The sequence below is a fragment of the Rissa tridactyla genome, chromosome 9 (assembly GCF_028500815.1).
Source record: "Rissa tridactyla isolate bRisTri1 chromosome 9, bRisTri1.patW.cur.20221130, whole genome shotgun sequence".
NCBI classification, from domain to species: Eukaryota; Metazoa; Chordata; class Aves; order Charadriiformes; family Laridae; genus Rissa; species Rissa tridactyla.
In genome coordinates, this window is record NC_071474.1 from 7,736,437 (window position 1) to 7,755,749 (window position 19,313).

Consider the following 19,313-nt stretch of genomic DNA (forward strand, 5'->3'; position numbering starts at 1 on the left):
CACCTGAGAAAACAAGAGGTCAAAAAGCCTCTAAAGTTTACTCCCAGGGTGAAGCAAACCCTATGCATGAAAGAAGACCATAATTTTTTTTTGACCTGTACCGTTTTCAGCTGGAGCTTCCAAGATGCAGATGATGGCCAATTTCACCTTCCTCAAGCTGAGTTCAGGTCCTTTACTCAGCATTTTCCTTGTGGCAGCAGAGCTGGTTTGGAAGGCTCGGCGGAGCGGCAACTGCGAAGGGATGGGTTCGTCAGTGGGGAAACACTTTGGGCGCCTGCACAGCGGGGGCTTTACCACTGGCAGGGGGGACAGGGCTCCAGAGTAAACGCAGAACTTTGGTGGGTTAAATCCCAGCACCAGGACCTTGGTGACAAGGCTGCCAGATGAGAGCTTTTAGTTTGCTGCTGATCCCATGCACAGACTGCCTTCCCCTCGGGTCCACGCACCACACCAGGGAAGGGCCCCCACTCCACAGGCTCTTCCAACGGCTTGTAAGGTGACCAAGCCGCACGTCAAGGAATATTTTGTTTGTTTTGCAAGGTGCCCAACCACTTGTGGCCACACTTATTCCTCCACACCAGCCCATCAGGGGTAATCAGACACTTGTAGTTATTGAGACTGCACGGATGCCTCCACAGCAGCTCTGCCCCAGGCCTCACAAAGCAGGTACTACTGGGCCATCTCACACCTTTGATTCACGTCACAGCCGTTCCTCTGGTGTTAACGCCATTAATTTGTAATTACTGAGGTTCACACACTGAACCTGTCACATTGGTTGGGCACTTGTGGGATGTCTCATGCCAGTTACACAGCCAGCCTGGAGGAAAGTCTCACCCAGGGCCTGATGCGCCATGACTCCTTGTTGTCCCTCACAGCTGCTAGGAAAAGCTCATCCTGCCCCGTTCCCCACAGCCCCAAAGGAGCTCTGCCCTTTCGGCTGCCATGTCAGGGAGTGACCTGCACAGAGATGACAACGCATGGCAAAGCGGCCGTGATAAAAACACAACTCCACGGCTGCTCTGGCAGCTGAGCGCTGCCAGGCCCCGGGTGTCAACACGCCATGGCCTGACCTGTGCGGCTGTGCCATGGCACTGCCTGGGACTTGGCAAAAACAAACACTTTTAGGAGGTTACTGAGATAGCACCTATCGGGCACCCAAAGGGCGTGAACGTCGGCAGGCCCGGCACCCAGCTCAGACCTGCAGCAGCCTCTCCAAAGGGCAAAAAAAGTCAGTTGAGCACCTCACCCAGCAACAGGAGAGGCAGCTGTGAAGGAGTGAAAGCAGGAGCTTTTGTGAAAGAGTTTTGTGTTCCCCTATGCGCTCATATAAGCATCTTGTCCTCCAGATAGCCGAGTGACAGCCACTCGCAGGCAGGAGACATAAAGCCGGGCCGGATAGCTTTCCTGGAGGCTCACAACACGGCAAACATCACCGAGAGCAGCAGCAACGGGGGTCTGAAGCCCTGCTGGCATTGGGCAGTAAGTGTGTGTCAGGATATACAATAAAGCAGTAACTATTTGCAACTTCAAGGCAGTGATTATCTTTTAACACTACTTCAGGTCACTGCCCTTTGTTGCGAGGTTACAGTGGTACAGCAGAACTCATGAGATGCTCACTTGGCTGAGGATGAGCGGGGTAATAATTTCCAACAAGTCCTAAAATATCCTCCATACCAAATTCTTTGTTTTGGTAGGAGAAGAGGACAACACAAACCTCTGTACTGGGCAACAAGATTTTAACCACTGCTTTGAAACCAGTGCCCTGACTCGTGCTGGCTAAGGGGCAGATCCTGTGCCTTGTCCCACCATGGGAAGGAACATGCCAAACACATCTCCAAGAGTCCTCAGCGCCAGCCCAAAAACTGGGACCAAAACGTCTGGAGGCTCCTTACATGCAATGAGTTGGGGAGTCTCAGTTGAATTCCCAGGAGAAGGGCCAAGACTGACGGCACCACCCGGCTCGCTCCCGCTTGCGCCATCAAGGAGGTACAATACAGCCTTCAGCTCTTGACATGGTCAACTCAGCACCTTCCAATCTATGTAATTAATTTTATGAACCTTAGTACTAATACGTACCGTCCTCTGCATGTCTGCCCTTTAAATGACAAGGACACAGCTTTAAAGAGGCTGTCCCAGGAACGATGTACCTCAGTAGCCTCTCCCAGCTGATGACTGTTTTAAATGCACTACAGAAGGGAATCAACATCTCAAAAAGTGCAATGGTTTTTACAAGACTCCAGAGTCAGCAAATCCCAATTAAGCCAAAAATCAGCTGCAGAGTACACAGAGAGCACAGAGTAACATGGAAACAGCTCGCATCCTCAATATGTTCTCACACAGTGTCATTTGTGTCGGACTCAAGCTTTATTTACTTAGCTCATAACAAAAAAACCCTATTAGCAGAAGGTTAAGGTAAGTGGAGCAATTGCTGTAAAATAATGGAGCCCTTAGCAGTTACGACTTTGTGCATATATACGTTTAATTGAATAAATACATCCATTTAGCTACTGCCTTTCACAACTCAGCCTTCCTGCCGGCAGTGGGGAAGGTTATTCCCATTAATTGATTATTGTTACTGCTTTAATATACCCTATGCACTTGTTTATGTTTCCATTTAATTTTCCAGGATATTACCACTGGCAGTGTAAAAGGGGACGTGTAACCGAGCCAGCCCTGCTAACACACAGCAAATGAGAACACAGACCTCTCCCCAAAGGGGAATAATTATAAAAGGCTGAAGGTTATCAATGGATCAGTGGGTTAGGCCAATGCAGTTAATACTGGTATATCCGCATGAAGCCATGCGATTTAATCTGATCACAGTCAGTCCATGGGGAAGACAACCTAGTGAATCTGATGCAACGACACCTTTCACTAATGAACAGGCATCACAGCACTCACGCTGGGAACAGCACTCCTTTTAGTTTAGTGCTAATACCGTGTCTTTCTCAACCCCTCGGAGACTGTGGCAGAAAGAAAAGGCTCTCCAAATCACCAAATGCATCAGGAGGATGCATTTACCGAACAAACCGATTACAAAATTCCGTCAAGTCTTTAGGCTAAAAATACTACATACCTATAAAATTGCATATACCAGCAAGGAGAAAAGCAATTCTGTGGACAAAATGCTCATGCTCCACAAGTGCACGCGCCCACATGGAGATGGACAAACTCACCAAGCAACTCGTGGGTAATAAGCAAGCACACAGCGGAGATACAACAGATCGGACATCAGCCAAGATCCACTATAAACGCCCTACTAGAAACCGGCTTTAAAAGGAAAAGGGTTAAGGAAAGCACAAGGCTGGCAGAGCCTTAGGTGGGTGAGCTCAGAGAGAAGCATGTTCCAGCAAGAAGGGCTAATGTTTAAAGTACCCATGTTGTCTGCAGACCACAAGTGAGCACACAAGGAAGGAGTACGGCCAAGAGGGAAAATGAGGAGGGAAAGGGCCAAGCAGCCAGGATGGGCAGAGCTGTACAGACCTCTCAAGCGGGTCCTAAGGCCATTCCAGTCAATATGTGTCAATGGAGGGCCTCAAGAGGCTAGTGATATGGCCTGTATGCTATAAACAAAAATTATTCTACTTGCTATGGTTTAGAAATGTAGGTTCAAACGTACACTTCAAGAAATCTTGCAGAAATTTGGGAAGCACAAGACTGAGCAAAATGCATTCATCCTCCACGCAAGAGACTTTTCAGCAGAGACAAAACTAGCAAGCAGCCGCTGGAAAGCTGAGGGAATTTCCTAATGGAAAAGAAAAAAAATTAATCACAGAATGAAAAAATATTCTACAGAATTTGAAAGGGACAGAAACAATGCCCATTACAACACATTTCTGTGGGTACCCAGCGTCCTCACGGTCTTTACGTAGAACCTATCATGCTGTAGATATCGAGCTATGTAAAGAAGATAATAGATTTACAGCCCGAAAGCCAAACATCTGCAAAATCTGTTCTTTCAGCTCCAAAATATTCACATTTCTCAGAATTATGTGGTGTCCCCCAGGAAACAGAATTCTGAAAGCTTCAAAAACAGGGAGACATTTGCTATTATGAAAGGTGCTGTCACTGACTGCCCATTCTACAGTCCTTCAAATATAGAAAGTTATCTATACGAATACTGGTTAGACAATGGGGGTTCATCCCGCGGAGGGTTGGGGTTTCCAACGCTGTGATTTCTACAGCTTTTTCTTTAATGGCATTGAGCACATTTTTACTTTTGTTTATGAAGTCAGAAAGCCCATTTCCTTTTTAGTTATTTTTTTTTTTTAGTATTTATTGATGAACCTTAATATGTGTAACATCAGATACACAGTAGAGGAATGGTTTCAAAATTCACAGCAACTGCATAGCCTACCAACATGAGCTTCCTAATAGAAATCCAAGTACTATTTCTTTGTATTACCACATACAAAATGTTGACTCAAACCGTGATGATTTCAGCATCTTACACTGATAACTTGCGGTTAACTCACCGCCATAGATACTAACTCTCAGATTTAATTCTTGTCAGTCGAGAAAATGCTTCTGCTTGTCCAAAACACAATGGCTGCTGTCATTTTGACTGACGTAAGCTACCATAAGTGATTTTTCAAATGGACAAATTTATCCCTGGAGACAGCAAGATTCCAACTAGGGCAGTGTTTGTCTTCCTCTGCAGCAAATCTTGAGTTGGTGCTTAAAGCAAGCAAAAAAGCACCAGAAGCGAGCGTGAGCATTTCTCTCTGACTGCCATCGCAAAACAAAAAGTGCCTCCACACACTCCATGCAGAATAACCCCACACTGCTGCAAAGGTCGGAGCCAGCAGTGACAATGCGGGGTCCCTTCCCCCTTACTGGGGGAAGTCCCAGTCCTCCAGTCCCATCTGGGCAGTTGTGGATGGAAAATGCCATCCTGTTGAGTTCTCCTCTTATACCAAGGGTAACAGCTGAAACAACCATATGATTAAACCAAAATACAGACAGAGAAGGCCAGGCAGACGCCTGGGAGATGAGACAGAAGAAAGCAGCTCAACAGACACATCCAGCAGTGCTGAGTTTTCTATCTTTCTGTTCCTCCGCCCTGCCACAAAGGAGGCCAAGAACAACTCCGTTCCCCTGAGCACACTACACTCAGGCACACTCTTGCACCACCAATAAGTCAGGAGCGCTCATCATTCCTCATCACTTTACCCCTTGACTCAAGATTTACCTCTTCTAGGACTTCCTTGAAGTCCTTCTTCCCATTAGAGCAGTTTCTGCATGGCAGCGAGGAGTCTGAAGTGGCAGGTCCTGAACACGTAGGGTGTGTGTCCATGAAGTTAAACCCTGAGACAGCTTCAGCAAACTTAAAGAGACTCTCCAACGTATTAAAGATCAACACAGCATTCTTCTGAATGAGCCACACAATCTGGCAGCGCTCCCTCCAACATCAGTATCAATTTTCTCCATCAACAGGAGACAGAATAATAGCAACTTCCTCTATATAATGCAGCCCTTAATGCTCCCAGATCAAATACTGGCTCCCAGAAGCTATTAATTCTGCTCTATAGGTAACCACGTTCTAGACAAGATGCAACAACTTTTATCAACAAATGTTAAACGCTGCAGGAAGCCCAGAAGGCACGTATAGAGACCGCTAATAACAGTAATCTACCACATCACTGCACTGGCTCTAACTGAACATGCAAACTGCTGCTGAGAGCAACGTGGGTACTTCAGTGACCAGAAACCACTTGCAAGCTCTTGCTCATCCGAGAGGCAGCAAATCCATACAACCACTGTCAGATCAGGATTTTTCCCGCTGTATTAGCTCCACGACACCTCTGATCCCCCTCCTAATGACAAAGTCTTCATTGATTTCAACAGGACTCAGCAAGACCTAGCAGAAAATGAACTAAAGAAACGAGGGAAATGTCAAGTGAGTCATTAGCGGGTAGAGAAAGGAACTGTGTAGTAAGTAGTCTTCAACATACTTTTCCTCCTTTAAAATAAACGATGCCACAAATTGAGGGAATCCTATGACATCAGTGAAGCTGCAGCAATGCTTGTTACTGCTAGACAATCTGCAGGACCAAGGAATTCCTCAACTCAAAGGGGTTACTTACGCCAAATGCCAATAAATACACAGGTAAAATTAACCTGCTTGTTTGGAAATGTCTCGATAGGAGTTCAGATCTTTAATACAAGAGCAGACCCAAACCAAGAGGAGCAAGCAAACCAGCACCAAAACAAAAGATGTTTCCCAACTTCTAACAGGTAAGGAAATTCCTTTATTTTTTCATCTTTTCGCTGCTCTTGACAATGTTACGACCTTTGTGTTGAGCAAGCGCTCAGATGCTGAAATGGGAGAAGAATGTATTTCCCATCATTAGCAGAAACAAGCATGGTCCCGCTTTCTTCCTAACGCTGTCACAGCACAGACGTGTTTTCTTTTGAACATCCTTTGGTGCGTACTTCCATGCATGCATCTTTTTTATTTGATTTGCCCTGGGTTACCACAACACAGCCCTTTTCTTAGGGCTGGTTACTACAGCAACAGAATCTGTTTGAGTTGGGTAGCAACACACTGCAGGCATCAAAAAAAAAATATGCTATTAGCTCAAGAAACATGAAACTACATGTTAGCGGCCCATGCCACAGAGATATCTTCCTGTAATATCTCACCCCTGTCTCTCTCGTTATGAAAGTCTATGAATCCCCACATCCTTGGCAGAGCACAAGCCGGAGCAACCGCTGCCTTCGAAGGCTGCACAAAGAGGTGCTCTGCCCACCATCTCCTGTGGGCCTGGCATGGCAGAGACACCACAACGAGCCAGGTTTGATGGGTTTCATGGCCAGAAGTGTATTAGATTCCACAGATGCTATTACTTGCACTAAAAGTTAAAGCCAAAGTTTCACTTTAAACTCCATATGGTATCACATCTGCATTCTTCTGCACACATGTATTACTAGTAATGTTTTTTTTCAGAAGAAGGTTTGGAGGTGGGCTGTGGTTGGAGGAATCTTCCTGTATTGTCATTTCACTGCAAAGAGGCTGTATTAGATATTGTATGAAGTTACGCCACTGAACTCTAGTACAACTCAGAAGACAGCAAATCTCTCAGTGCACTGTGTTATTTCTAATTCACTGCCTTGGGACACAAGAGGGTTTTTACTGCAGCAGGTGAACAATTACTAGTACTTAGCTGTCAGGTGAGAGACTCCTCCTTCCCCCCAGCTACAGAACAGCCCAAATACAGCATATATGTCAGGAATATACAGAAGACGGCACGGACTGGTCAACCTGATCATTTCTCAGCCACAGCCAGCCATCATGGAAAGTTCGGCCAGACTATTACCGCTGTTATTAATTAGTTTCTATCCTGAGGGAGCAACCTATGCCAGATTTGCTCCTAATTTAAACTGAGGGAACTTACCCAAAAACGTTTTATCCGGTCACACACAGCGTAGCCCCCACTGAGTGAGCATGCTATTATGAGAAAGCAAACTGATATAAATATAGCACAGTGACAGTACACACTCTGCAGCTATTTCCTCTGCAAAACAGAGGAGAATGAATCGGTAAGCTACTCAGACAGCTTTCTGCTAAGGCCACTGGAAATTGCATTGATGACATCAACAAAAAACAAACAGTTAAAGACAAATCTGAGCAAATAATTCTCAAGCAACATTTCAAAACGCAGAGCCTGACCTCCTCTCAAGTACTCACAAACCTGGGAAGCCACGTACGTTTCCACTAGCTTCTTCTCCATTTATATTCATTCACAGAATACATTTTTCCCTGTTTTTTTTTCCTGTTAGCTTTCATTTTTACTAGCCAAATTGACTGCAAGTTGATGTAAGAATTAATCATTCCATATCTGAAAACCTACTTGTGATGGATAGGCCGGGACAGGGCAGATATTAAACTTCATTGTTGGTATGGCTGATCGGTTGAGTGCGCATACACACGCACTCTTCTGCAACCCAGAATTCATACGTAGAAATTCAGATTATGATTTTCACAGCTAAAGCCAGTAAAGCAAAAAACCCCAAAATGCTTGTGGTTTTTTTTTTTTTTAAACCCTACATGTAGAAAGGAACATGCTTAGAAGCATATGTCTGAAGGAAAAATAATGAAGCTGCATATAGTAAGCAGAAATCATTTTCTGGCAGTATACTTCCAGCTACAGTTGAACTGCCAACTTTAAAGAAGTTATTTTAGCATACAAGATGAATGTATGTGAGGAACAAAAAGAATCACTCTTCTTAGTCCTTCTCTCATGCCCCCTCCTCCACCTTATTCTCAGACATGAAGCATTGCTTAAAAAATGCCCATGGAACAGACTGAAAGAAGTTGCTGCTTCTCTATATAGTTATTTATAATAGATAATCTTAGAATCACTCTTAATTCCAGCTCATCATTTATGGCGTTGGCAAAGTTGCTCCAGTGAATTTAGTCTCATTATTCACCTTCGGGTTGTACAGTATCTTGTATTTTATATATCATCCTGTTTTATCCAGTGGATCCCTCGCAAGCACTTACAGGACCAAGTGAGGATGAATAATGACCCAAGGAGAAAGCTAAATGCTGAAATACTATGATTTTACAGCGAGTTACAGGAAAACATGGACACACTGTGAACATGCAGAAGAAGGTCTTTACATAAAGTAGCAAGACATCCCCAAATGCCACAGCATGCTATATAGTTAGTCTTTCCCACAGGCCTCTGCGCTATCCCAAGACACTGAACACCATTCAGAAAGTCAGCAGGGACTGTTGAGCTTTGCTGTCTACGGTCATACCCCAGCTGCGTTCAGTTTTGCTTGGGAACTTGATAAAAATGTCTTCGCAAAAAGAATAACTACTAATGGGATCATCCATTCAGTTGACAGCCAAGACAAAAAAGGATGACAGGACAAGTGCACAGAGTTTTGGTTACTAGAAACTACACTATCACATTAATGGATCACATTAATGGCAGCACACACTTCACTGATATATTGCATTGGAGCCATTCATCTAGTGACAAGTCCTGCAGAAAGAAGAATGAGCCAAGCTGGTCAGTTTTTTCCAAAGACAACTTCACCCACAACATCCTCTTTAAACCTGCTGGAGGGGAAACTACTGCTGAAACCCATGAGTGCTTTACCCCAATAACAGAGATGTTTCACTGGGTAATTGAAGCCAAATTTCATATCTTAACCATCTGGAAGAATTTTGCAACATGATCACCAGCATTATGAGTTCTACTTCAGGCTCCTCATATCTCAAAATAGACCTCACCAGCTTCCGTATCCCATTCCGTTACAGGGATCACATTATCTGGGGTCCTGCCACAGATGCTGGGTCACAGCACCTATTTCATAACAGGCACTTCCTTGCTAAAATGTGATGGTGGTAGTGACAAGACATGCGTCTCCTCTCAGTCTCCTTATACTCCCATGATCACTCAGACATAGACAAACGCTCCGGAACAGGAAGGGAACTAGGGCATCTTGGGGGGAAAAGAAAATAAAATCATCATCACGTATGCCACTTGGAAATTCTTCAGCTAAAACTCAACCACAAGCAACCAATATCAGAATTTAAAGCGATCTCCGCAAACACAATAGAAGGAATGAGCATCTTCCTAACCATTCAGTAACAATCACCATGGCTGTCAACCTTTACCGTTGCTACAATAAAAGCAAGTATCACTGTGTTTCCCTGCTGCTTACAACCGCCTGGCGTAGAGACCCATGCCAAGTTACCTTCACAAGCACAGCAGCACATGAAGAAGAGGCCTCAAGGCATCTCTCCCACTGGCATCAAACAGATAAAACAAGAGCGAGATGCCGGCTCACAAGGAAAGCCTTCAGTCAGAAGAAGTTCAGAGAGCCTTACCTATGTACAGGGAGGAATCTTTCCGCCTCACGTGGTCGTCAATGTAGGAAACTCCCAGGGGCTGGACAGGGGTAGCACCAATGCCCAGGAGAACCTGTGCTCCAATGAGCAGCAAGTACATCATGTTGGTAGCAGTCCTATTCCTGCAGATAAGGTCCGGGTCTGGTCCCTCATCGCTGGTGGACCCGTTGGCAGCACACACATCCCTCCCTTCAGCCCCCCAGCGTATTTCTCCTGATTCATATTCATACTGGTGGGTCAAAAATTCAGGCAACGCGGAAAGGAGGGCACCCAAGGCCATGACTATCCCTCCACATCCTATCAAGCGTGGCCGATGTCCTCGGGCTCCGAAGTAGCTCACGAAGAGGATGAGGGCCAGGTTGCCAATCTCGAAGCTGCTGGCAATGACACCCACGTCAGCACTCTGGAGGTTGAATCGCCGCTCCAAGGTGGTTAAAACACTCACCTACAACAAAGAAATCCAGAGAAAATTACTGAAAGGGAATACAACTTGCCTTCTGTCCTCCCCATATGTCCTGCTAAAGCATAAGTTTCCTTGACTTTTCCTTGGAGCCAAACACCTACACATCAAGGACATCCAAATTGCAGCATTGTAATAGTTGACCTCCAAGCATGATCTGACTATTCAAATACAGCCACATCAGCAGGTCCTAATACCAAGTGACATTTCACAGCCTACCACCTGCCTCAGCACATGTTCATTTCCAAATTCTTGCGTACACCAACGTATATTTTGGGTGCCTGCAGAGACCCATGACTCCACAATTGGTTATCCTCTCTTCAGGCTCCCTTTCGATTTGAATGCACAGCCTTCATGCCGCAAACACTGTCCCGCAACATCAAGGCACAAACCACACCAAGCCTCGCATCATGCTGGGGACCCAGTCTTTCTCTTGGAATGAATCGCAGTTAGCAAGTAGCAAAAAAACTTGCGGATAGTTGGCTCGTACATCAGCACAAAGCCATCAAGTTAGTCAGAGACAGTGATGCACAAATAGGCAATTTGGCCAGCACAGAAGGCTTCTATTAAAGTACATAAATAAAATGCTGATCAAGGGGTTTAAACTGTTTGTGGATTAGTTAATGACTGGGATCGTCACTTACAGAACAGTTTTGAGAAGACGGGACAATTAAAGTTTACATAGAAGATTTAAGTCCACCACGACAAAGGAAAGATTTAACAAACAGTGGTTATTTAACACAAAGAGAGAAGCACATGAATAGTCTTCAAATATTTAACATTGCTGTAAACCCCCCTGTTCTTTGTATTCAAAATGGGCAGGACAAGAAGTGACAGGTTTACACTGCAGCAGAGACCATTCAGGTTAAATACAAGGTGGGGAGAAACCAGACTTTTACTGGTGAAGACCGTGAAGCACTGAAATATGCTGTCTGGAGAGGCTGCAGAGGTCTTTAAAAAAACACAGACCAGCATCTGTCAGGGAAGACACAGGTATGACTGATCTTGCCATAGGGCAGGAAAATGAACCAGGTGATCTCTTGAGAGCTCTTCCAGTCTTGATTACGTGGTGCAATGAAACACAATGTGGATTTTCTTCAACAGTCATAGCACCAATCAGAACACAAAGATGAATCATTAGGTACCCCACTCGCTGTCATCCCTGCCCAAGGGAGAAAACTCAGCGCATTCGCATGTCTACAGCAGTGTCCTCCTCATACAGGGGGGAAAAAAAAAAATAACAAAAGAAATTCTGAACATGTCGCGGAAATGTCAAAAACTTTTACCTTGGATAAAAGACTATCTTCTTTTTCAGATTGCAAAAGATTAAGATATTTAAAGTTGTCCTAAAACAGGCAGGTTTCTGTATTCAAAAAAACGCAATAAAGGCCTCAGAGCAGAAGGTAGCCCCTGGATAGAATAAAAATAGCCTCCCACTGGAGGCGCTGAAAATCTTTGCTGATAAACCTCACGAAGCAGGACCCAGTCTGACCGACTTTAAAGTATTCTGACAGCAGCTCTTCTCCGGGGGCAGTTAGTCTCTGCTAGGGTACACCAGGGCATAGCTGGACAAAGACAGCTCCATAGGCAACAAAATGGAAAAACGGAGACAACACACTTCTGCTGCTTTGCATAAGCAAAAGCTCCGAAACCTGACCCTGCTAAGTGTCCACGTCAGATCTCCAAAACTGGACTGTTTTCATAATTTTTGAAAAGTCAGCCTTCATCCCATACAGGCAGTTATCATTTCATCCCACTGCTGTAATTCTCCACCATTAAAGAGATAATAACTGAGCAAGGCAAAAAAACCCAAACAACCCTAAAAATCAAACCCTATGACTGAAGACAATGTAAGAGCAATAATTCTTCCCCAAGCTGAAGCCAAGTGAAGATGTCCGCGTCAGAGGGAGAGGAGACAACTACTTTATCTGAAACACTAGGTGCGGGTACCTGTTGGGATGAAAGGGCTCTGCGATTCACCGGGGGAAACGGTGTCCTCTTGTGCAAGGGCACAGCACAGCCTGTCCCTGCTCCAGCGACCTCGGCCACGCTGCTCGGTGAGCAGTGCTCAAGCACACATCTAAGAGCAATGTCATTGTTCCCAGCTCCCAGGGGCAACAGAGCTGAGCAGATGGGGACAGACACTGGTGGTACTAGAAAACGCTATGCTGGTATTTTCAGAGCAAGGTACGCCAAGGTGGAGGGACACGGACCACACAGCAAACACCAACAAACTCTAAGTGATGCAAATCCCTTGCTACGGGAGCCCTCCTTCACACTACCACCTCCAGCACGTCCGCGAGGAACATGGCTATAGTTGAGGCCCCACTAACACCGACTTTGGCAGAATGGGGAACCTCTCCAAGATGAACATATAACTCTGAGCCTACAAAATCATGTCCATGGTGCTCACTTCTGAGCTGTACCTAGACAGGGAACTCATAATGACTCATTACAGCTGTGTAAACTGAGGCATAGAGAGCCAAGAATTAATGAGAAAAGTACAGTCAACAAAATTCATTTGTGATGGAATAATTTAGGCTGGAAGACGGAAAGCCAACAGAAGTGATTTCCCAAGGCCAACTGGTATTAACTAGCTTTGGAAGTCTCTCCCACATTTCGACCTGGTTGCCAAATTTTAGTCTTTTACCATACATATAGACAAGTGGCTAGAAAGCAGGATGTCATTTGGAAATGCTTGCGTGCCTCACCTTTCACAGGTTAGATTTTGGACAGCTGGACTTCAAATAAAAAACTGCACCATTTCTAAGCGCAATTCACAGTGACAGGGACGGTAAATTAACGACGACCGCAGGAATTAAACCCAGAAGTCCCAATTCTCATTCGGCTCTTATTTCAGTGGGACTTCAGTTGTTCTTTTCTTTTTGTAGAAAGCTAAATCGCTCACAATAGGGAAATAGAGTCTCACCATCCCCTAACAGTTTCTTGCTTTGCTTTGGCGAAGAGACTTGAAACAAAAGGAGGAGGAGAACAGAAAGCAAACTCCAATCCTCCTGATAAAAGCAGGCAGGAGTTCTTATTCCTCTGGCCAGACCGCCCTGCGTTTCCCAGCCTGCTCCTTCTGGCTGTAGCACTGCCACCCAGGGATACCCACCCTGTCTTTATTAAGTGGGGTACGGGGTGCAGGGGGAGGCAAGTGAAAGAAAACTGTCACATCAGCCTTGAGCATCCAGAGGAAAACATCATCGGAGTACAAAGCCCTGACGCCAGCATCAGCAGAGCAGCCTCCGAAACACTGACAGTCATGGTCGGGGGGGGGGGGGGGGGCGAGAAAAAATATCCCAAAATAAAAATAGGGCTGAGAAATAAACTGTCAACATGCAGATTTTTGGCCAGAGAGCACCAGGAACACAACTGCATTACACCTTGGGCGGTTGCAGCCCAGACAGCACAGCCCAAATTCTTGCTTTGACATTGGCTGTGACCTTAAACACACAGGCCGACTGCAAAATCGGCATTAGCACAGCAGAGATGTCACCTGCATTTATTCAAAACAAACCTCTGTCCACAGCCAGAATCATTCTCCCACCCTCCTTCGTATCTCACCTTTACGGAGCTTCCTGCATATAAGGCATAATCTGACAAAATACTTGCAGTTTGCACGTGGGATGCTCCCGGTGCCCTTGTAACTTAGGTAAAAGAGCACTGTACTGCCCATATTCCCCAGCAGATAAGCCATCACCGCTCCTAGACACTAACTCTATTTATCGAGAGTTACATAAAATGTTGCAAAAGACACGAGAGCTCCCTGTAAAATACTGACGTCATGCCAAAAGGCGGCAAGGATTATGAAGAGTCCTTGTGTGCTGAGGCCAGGTTGAGCATTCAGGAGCGCAGCCCACGTGGATGCTGGTTTAATAGCAGGGACGCGGGGAACGGAGTGGTGCGACAGCACGGTGTCGGCGTCAGATGGACAACCTCCTGCTAAAACACAGCGGGGAAACACCAGGAGCCCACGTTATTAGCTGTGAAGCTGCTATTTCCTGGCTCCTGTCAATTTGCACGGCTGTTTTGCCAGGGCTGGGAAGAATAGATTAAGAGGATATTCAGTTAAAAAGGCTTCTAACCTAAAATGAAAACAGTTACCAGGAAGCTATTACAACAAATCAGTAAAATTCATGCAAACATGATTCATGGGCCAAGTGGCTAGGAATAAGACACGCACGTGGTTTGACCCCAAAAAGTTAGTGGTGTGTAACCACCCACTGGACCGGACAAGTCTGGAGGAGACATGAGAGGACGGAGGCAGAGACAGTGTTGCGTTTGTGGCCACGATGTTGGGAACAGCACTGAAGCTAGAGTTTTGTACAGGTACATGCCTGTTCTAATGACAGCTCTACCTTGCCTGCTATCCTTATGTCCTCGTGTCCGTCCTGCAGATCAGTTCTCCACAGGTCATTAAGGCTCTCACCAGCAAAGTACTTTAGCTGCAGCACTGTACACAGCCCTCAAGCATGCCAGGCTCGTTGCCTTTTTCCATGTCGCAAGGCCTCCACCACCCCTTTGACAGGAACTGCCTTTCTGTCTCTAACTGCATCCTCTGTTTCCAGAGGGATTCCCATTTCACCCACTCCAGGCATCTCCCACACAGTTTTTAAGAGCAGCTTCGCTACGATTTAGCTATGGCATTACAGAGATCAACAGGGCCACGTGGCTGGTGTTTCTCCACGAGTTCAGGATCCTTCAGACTAAGTCTACAGCAGACCGCTCAACTGGAGCACCGAAAACTAAATCAGGTTGGGCATCTTGTTCATGCAGAAAGCAGGCCTGGGGATCTAGAAAGACCATGTAACGCAGCCTCCTGCCTTTTTGTGAACACACCGCCTAACATACAACAACAAAATGTAATCAAAACTATGCTTGCGCTATCTCCTCTTCTTACAGAGCCACAGAAGTCTGCACACGTGCGTTTGGTGATTTCAAAGACTACCGCTCACAAAGACCAGGGCTAAAGAGGCCTCTTAAGTCCACCCTAAAACACTCTTCAATGATTGAAAAAGGAAAATGATCTCACATAATGCACACAGTGATAAATGACCCACATCAAATAAAAAGAAAAGAAATCAATCACCACCTTAAAATTTTCCAGCCAAAGCAACTTATATTGCAACCCCTGTAACTAAACCCAGGGAAGCTTTTGCCATGCCATTCTGGACTCATTTCAATAATACATACTCACATTCATCATTCCTGTCTCCCCCAGATCTACAGATCTTAGCATTTCTGAACCAAGGTAAATTTGTTCTCTCTATAAACTGTTGATTTTATATTAATGCTCAGCAAAAACGCAATCCACAAACCTGCTTCACACTATTGACCCACTTTATCGCTAAGAAACGAACTGAAGGCTGGGGGCACCATTATGGAGTCAGAGACACAGTGCACTGAAAACGAATATCATATTGTTCGTATCTCCAATGATCAAGTCATATTCACCCACAGAGTCTACAGATAAGTTCATTGTATTAATAATACAGGGTTATATATAGAAAACATTGACTTTATGCCTGAAGGGCTTTTTTAAAAGGGTTCTTTTTAATGTAAAATACATTTTCTCAGGTATGTGGTAAGAGATTGGACTTGAAGAGACATGTCTACAGTGCTACAGGGTGTAAAATAATTGCCTGGCAACTATGTTCCCAAAGGAAAACAAATGCAAACCATCTCCCACAGTCTCCATTACAGAGCCGGGAAAGACAAGATTCCTTGATGCGCCAAAGCAACCATCCCAGAAACAAAGCCACTCTTCCACACGCCTCCCCCCGCTTCTTCAGATGCCATCCTCTCTTCTGGCAGCCACGTGGGACGGAGCAAAGGGCATCCCAGAGACGGAGGCAAGCTCTGCTCCCCGTAGAACCGGTACTCACGGGCTTGGTCCCCGTCGTCGCCCACCCTCCCAGTGACACCACAGCCACCAGGCTCAGGCTTCAGGCCCAGGGGAACGATGCTGATGATCTGCTTTGAGGTTTTTCTGCTCCGCAATTTCAGCATTGAGATGATCAGTTGCGGTTGTACCCAATTTTTTTTTGAAATACAGCCAATTCCCTTGGCATCTTGCCCACTCCTTCCCTATCAGATGGCTGGGAGGAGGGCAACAAGCTTAATACCCAGCGCCCAGCCCCAGGCCATCAGCATTCCTTTCTGCTCCCCACCCCACGGAAATAGTGAGGGCATCGGGACCTCCCATCTTGGGCTGCTGATCACTTGTGTCAACACCATTCCTGGTCCAGTAAAGTCAGTGGAAACTTAAAAGATGTTCTCACCGCAGATGCTGACACCCGTGCGAACATAAGGGAAAGCCAAAAAAAGGGTGGCGACACAAACACACCCAAGCTGGCTCTGCTCAAGGTCTGGAAATCATCTCTGCATAGAAATTTGCATTCACATGACAGGGATAATAGATGCCGCAGCTGAACCACTGCTGAGAAGTAGGGTGTTATTAGCTTGGCTGTTGCTGCGTGTGCCTATGCTGTTTCTAGGCCAGCACTGGAAAATCTGCAAGTTACAGTACTGGTGCCACGAGGAGTTTGCGGCTCGGATCTATGCCTCACTGGTGTGAAAAATTCATTTTATATTTTGGTGACCAGCTCTGAGATTACTGACACGGTCCAAATTGAGCACACATTCAAGGTCAGGATTTTCAGCAGCCTGAGTAGAAAGGGTATCCCACCGTGCAGCAAGAGAAACAGCACACCTTGCTCAAGGCAAGACAGACATTTTTGGAAACCCCCTTTTCTCTGGCACCACGCAGAAAACTTTTATGCCATCTCTTGTACCCCAGCATGTATCTCCTCCCCACATTTCACTAGTCGCAGCATCCTGTGCCACTTGCCAAGCAGGGCACAAAGCAAGCGTGCCCATGTGCCACCCTTTGCGGGGTTACGCAGATGTGCCACAAATGCTCCCAGCGATGCTACGTGCTGCTGCGTATCACAAACGGAGCAGAGAAGAGTCGGCACCCACAGAAGATATCCTGTTTGGTCAGGAGTTGATACACCAGTGCAAAGCCACAGTTTGTTTCAAAAGAGCTTAAAACAAAAAAAAAAAGGTCATGTGCCTCTTGAAGTTCAACAAGTGTATTTTCCACTACTCTAGCGAAACTGGGATCCACGCTGATCAAATATACAAGATAAAAACCCAACCTCCGATCCAGGCGATCATTGCAGCAAACAGCAATGCAGCCGGGCTGCCGTTATCTTCTGCACTTGCTTCCTAAAGATCCCGCGACGGGACACAAGGCACTGACCCTCTTTCCCAGCCTCCCCGGAGAAGGAGCTCTGCCCCATTTAAGAGAGGTGCGAACGAGAAGACCATCAGGGGTGCTATTTGCAGCCAACCCCCTCTCACCCATCACAGAAAGTTAGCGTGAGTCATCGACCGCTTGAAATAGACCCAGGTAGAGAGCACCAGGCCACACCGAACCTCCTACCAAAACTTGAAAGGCTTTTTCTGTTGCTCTGAAACAGATGTGCACCGCGGCGGCGATGATCTGCATTTCTTTTTTTTTAACCCTTTGAAGTCCCAATCTATGGTGATACTATCACAACCGCAGGCTGAGCGTCCACGCAAGTTTTGTACCTCCAAGCCTGCTGTTCAAGATTCACCTCGCAGTGTGAAGGCAGGTGATATTTTAGTCTCTGACGAGGCACCTACATAAATACATCCAGTGCCAGAATCCATTTGTAGCCTACACTGCTCTTTAGTAGCACACATACAACAAAGGTAGTGGATATTTGAATCGTTATTTATTTTTAAATGTTATGGCATTTTCCCTGGCAGCAAAATAATGCATCATAAGCATGCAAAAAAAGAGCACAAACCTCAACCCTGTAACTGCATTTTTGAGTGCTTTAAAAACTGTAGCACAGAACAGCGCTGCCGGCACATTTCAAACCCAGAGGATGAAGAATTCCACGTGGAATAAGCGTGCAGCAGCAGGAGCTGGCGAGCGGGAGCAGCCACTCAGCTCTGTCAGAGCAAACAGCCCAGGGAAAGCAGCCGGAGCATCTTTGACGCGTTCTGAGATCGATCTCCCTTTTTTCCTGTGGACAGCAAGTAGGTGCACAAAGCCAGATAAAGAGGAATATAAACTGTATACCACTTGAATTTAGGCAGCTACAGCACCAAAACCACTCTTGGCCATATACAGGACTGGCAACAAGATTCACGGGCCCAGGACTCTGCAAACAAGGCATCGTCGCCCTGGGTTCACTTCCAGCGGAGAAGAAGAGATGAAACTCATGTCTCTGGAAGACTCTTTAACAAGAAAAATGTCAGTTCCTATGTACTGTCAAAGCACTGGAGGAGCAGAATCCTAAGCTGTCACGCTGCAACACCCTCACTTCTCCACCTCCCCAAATCACTGCAAGTTTGCTTGTTTAGCTAATAAAACACTTCCTAACACAACACCTCTATGCCTGCAGAGAAGGCTTTCTACTATAAACAGGGCTACTCACCACAGCAGAAACCATAATGCAAGCCTGACGAGAAAACCTGTCATACAAAGGACTTCATGTTATCTCAGGGTACGATCAAGAGCTGATTTCAGGGCTAAGGGTTACATCCAAGTTAACGCCACGGTGCAGACCGAGGGGCCCGCAGAGCTGGTTGCAGAAGCGTTCCCAGCTGCCAGGCACGAACCAGGGCAGAAGTGGCACAGGCAGGACACTCTGAAGCAGCATTAAGAAAAGCTTTGATGGAAGCCGAATTCAGTTTTCACGGTTGGAGGACAACGGTGATTAAATAAAGGCTATATACCGAGAGAGGAGGTTTTCTGACAAGTCCTACTACTTTTCTCCTCATCTGCTCTGGCTCTGCTGATATCTCTGGTGCTCCACTCCCTACCCAGCAGCAAGGATGCCTGGCTACAGCAAATGGGAACTCAGCTTAGGGAGAAGTTAGAAGGCATTTCTCATCAACCAGTCCATGAAATGCTTTAATTTACTAAGCCTTGGGAGGAAGGAA

General features: G+C 46.0%; 1 protein-coding gene across 1 annotated transcript in view; it reads right to left on the minus strand.

Moving 5' to 3' along the window:
• The window catches only part of SLCO3A1 (solute carrier organic anion transporter family member 3A1), a 151,775-nt gene that overhangs the window by 116,768 nt on the left and 15,694 nt on the right, over positions 1 to 19,313 (minus strand). Inside the window, exon 2 of the mRNA XM_054214194.1 lies at positions 9,848 to 10,313. Within this exon, the coding sequence (XP_054070169.1) occupies positions 9,848 to 10,313 (466 nt within the window). The remainder of the gene's footprint in view (positions 1 to 9,847; positions 10,314 to 19,313) is intronic.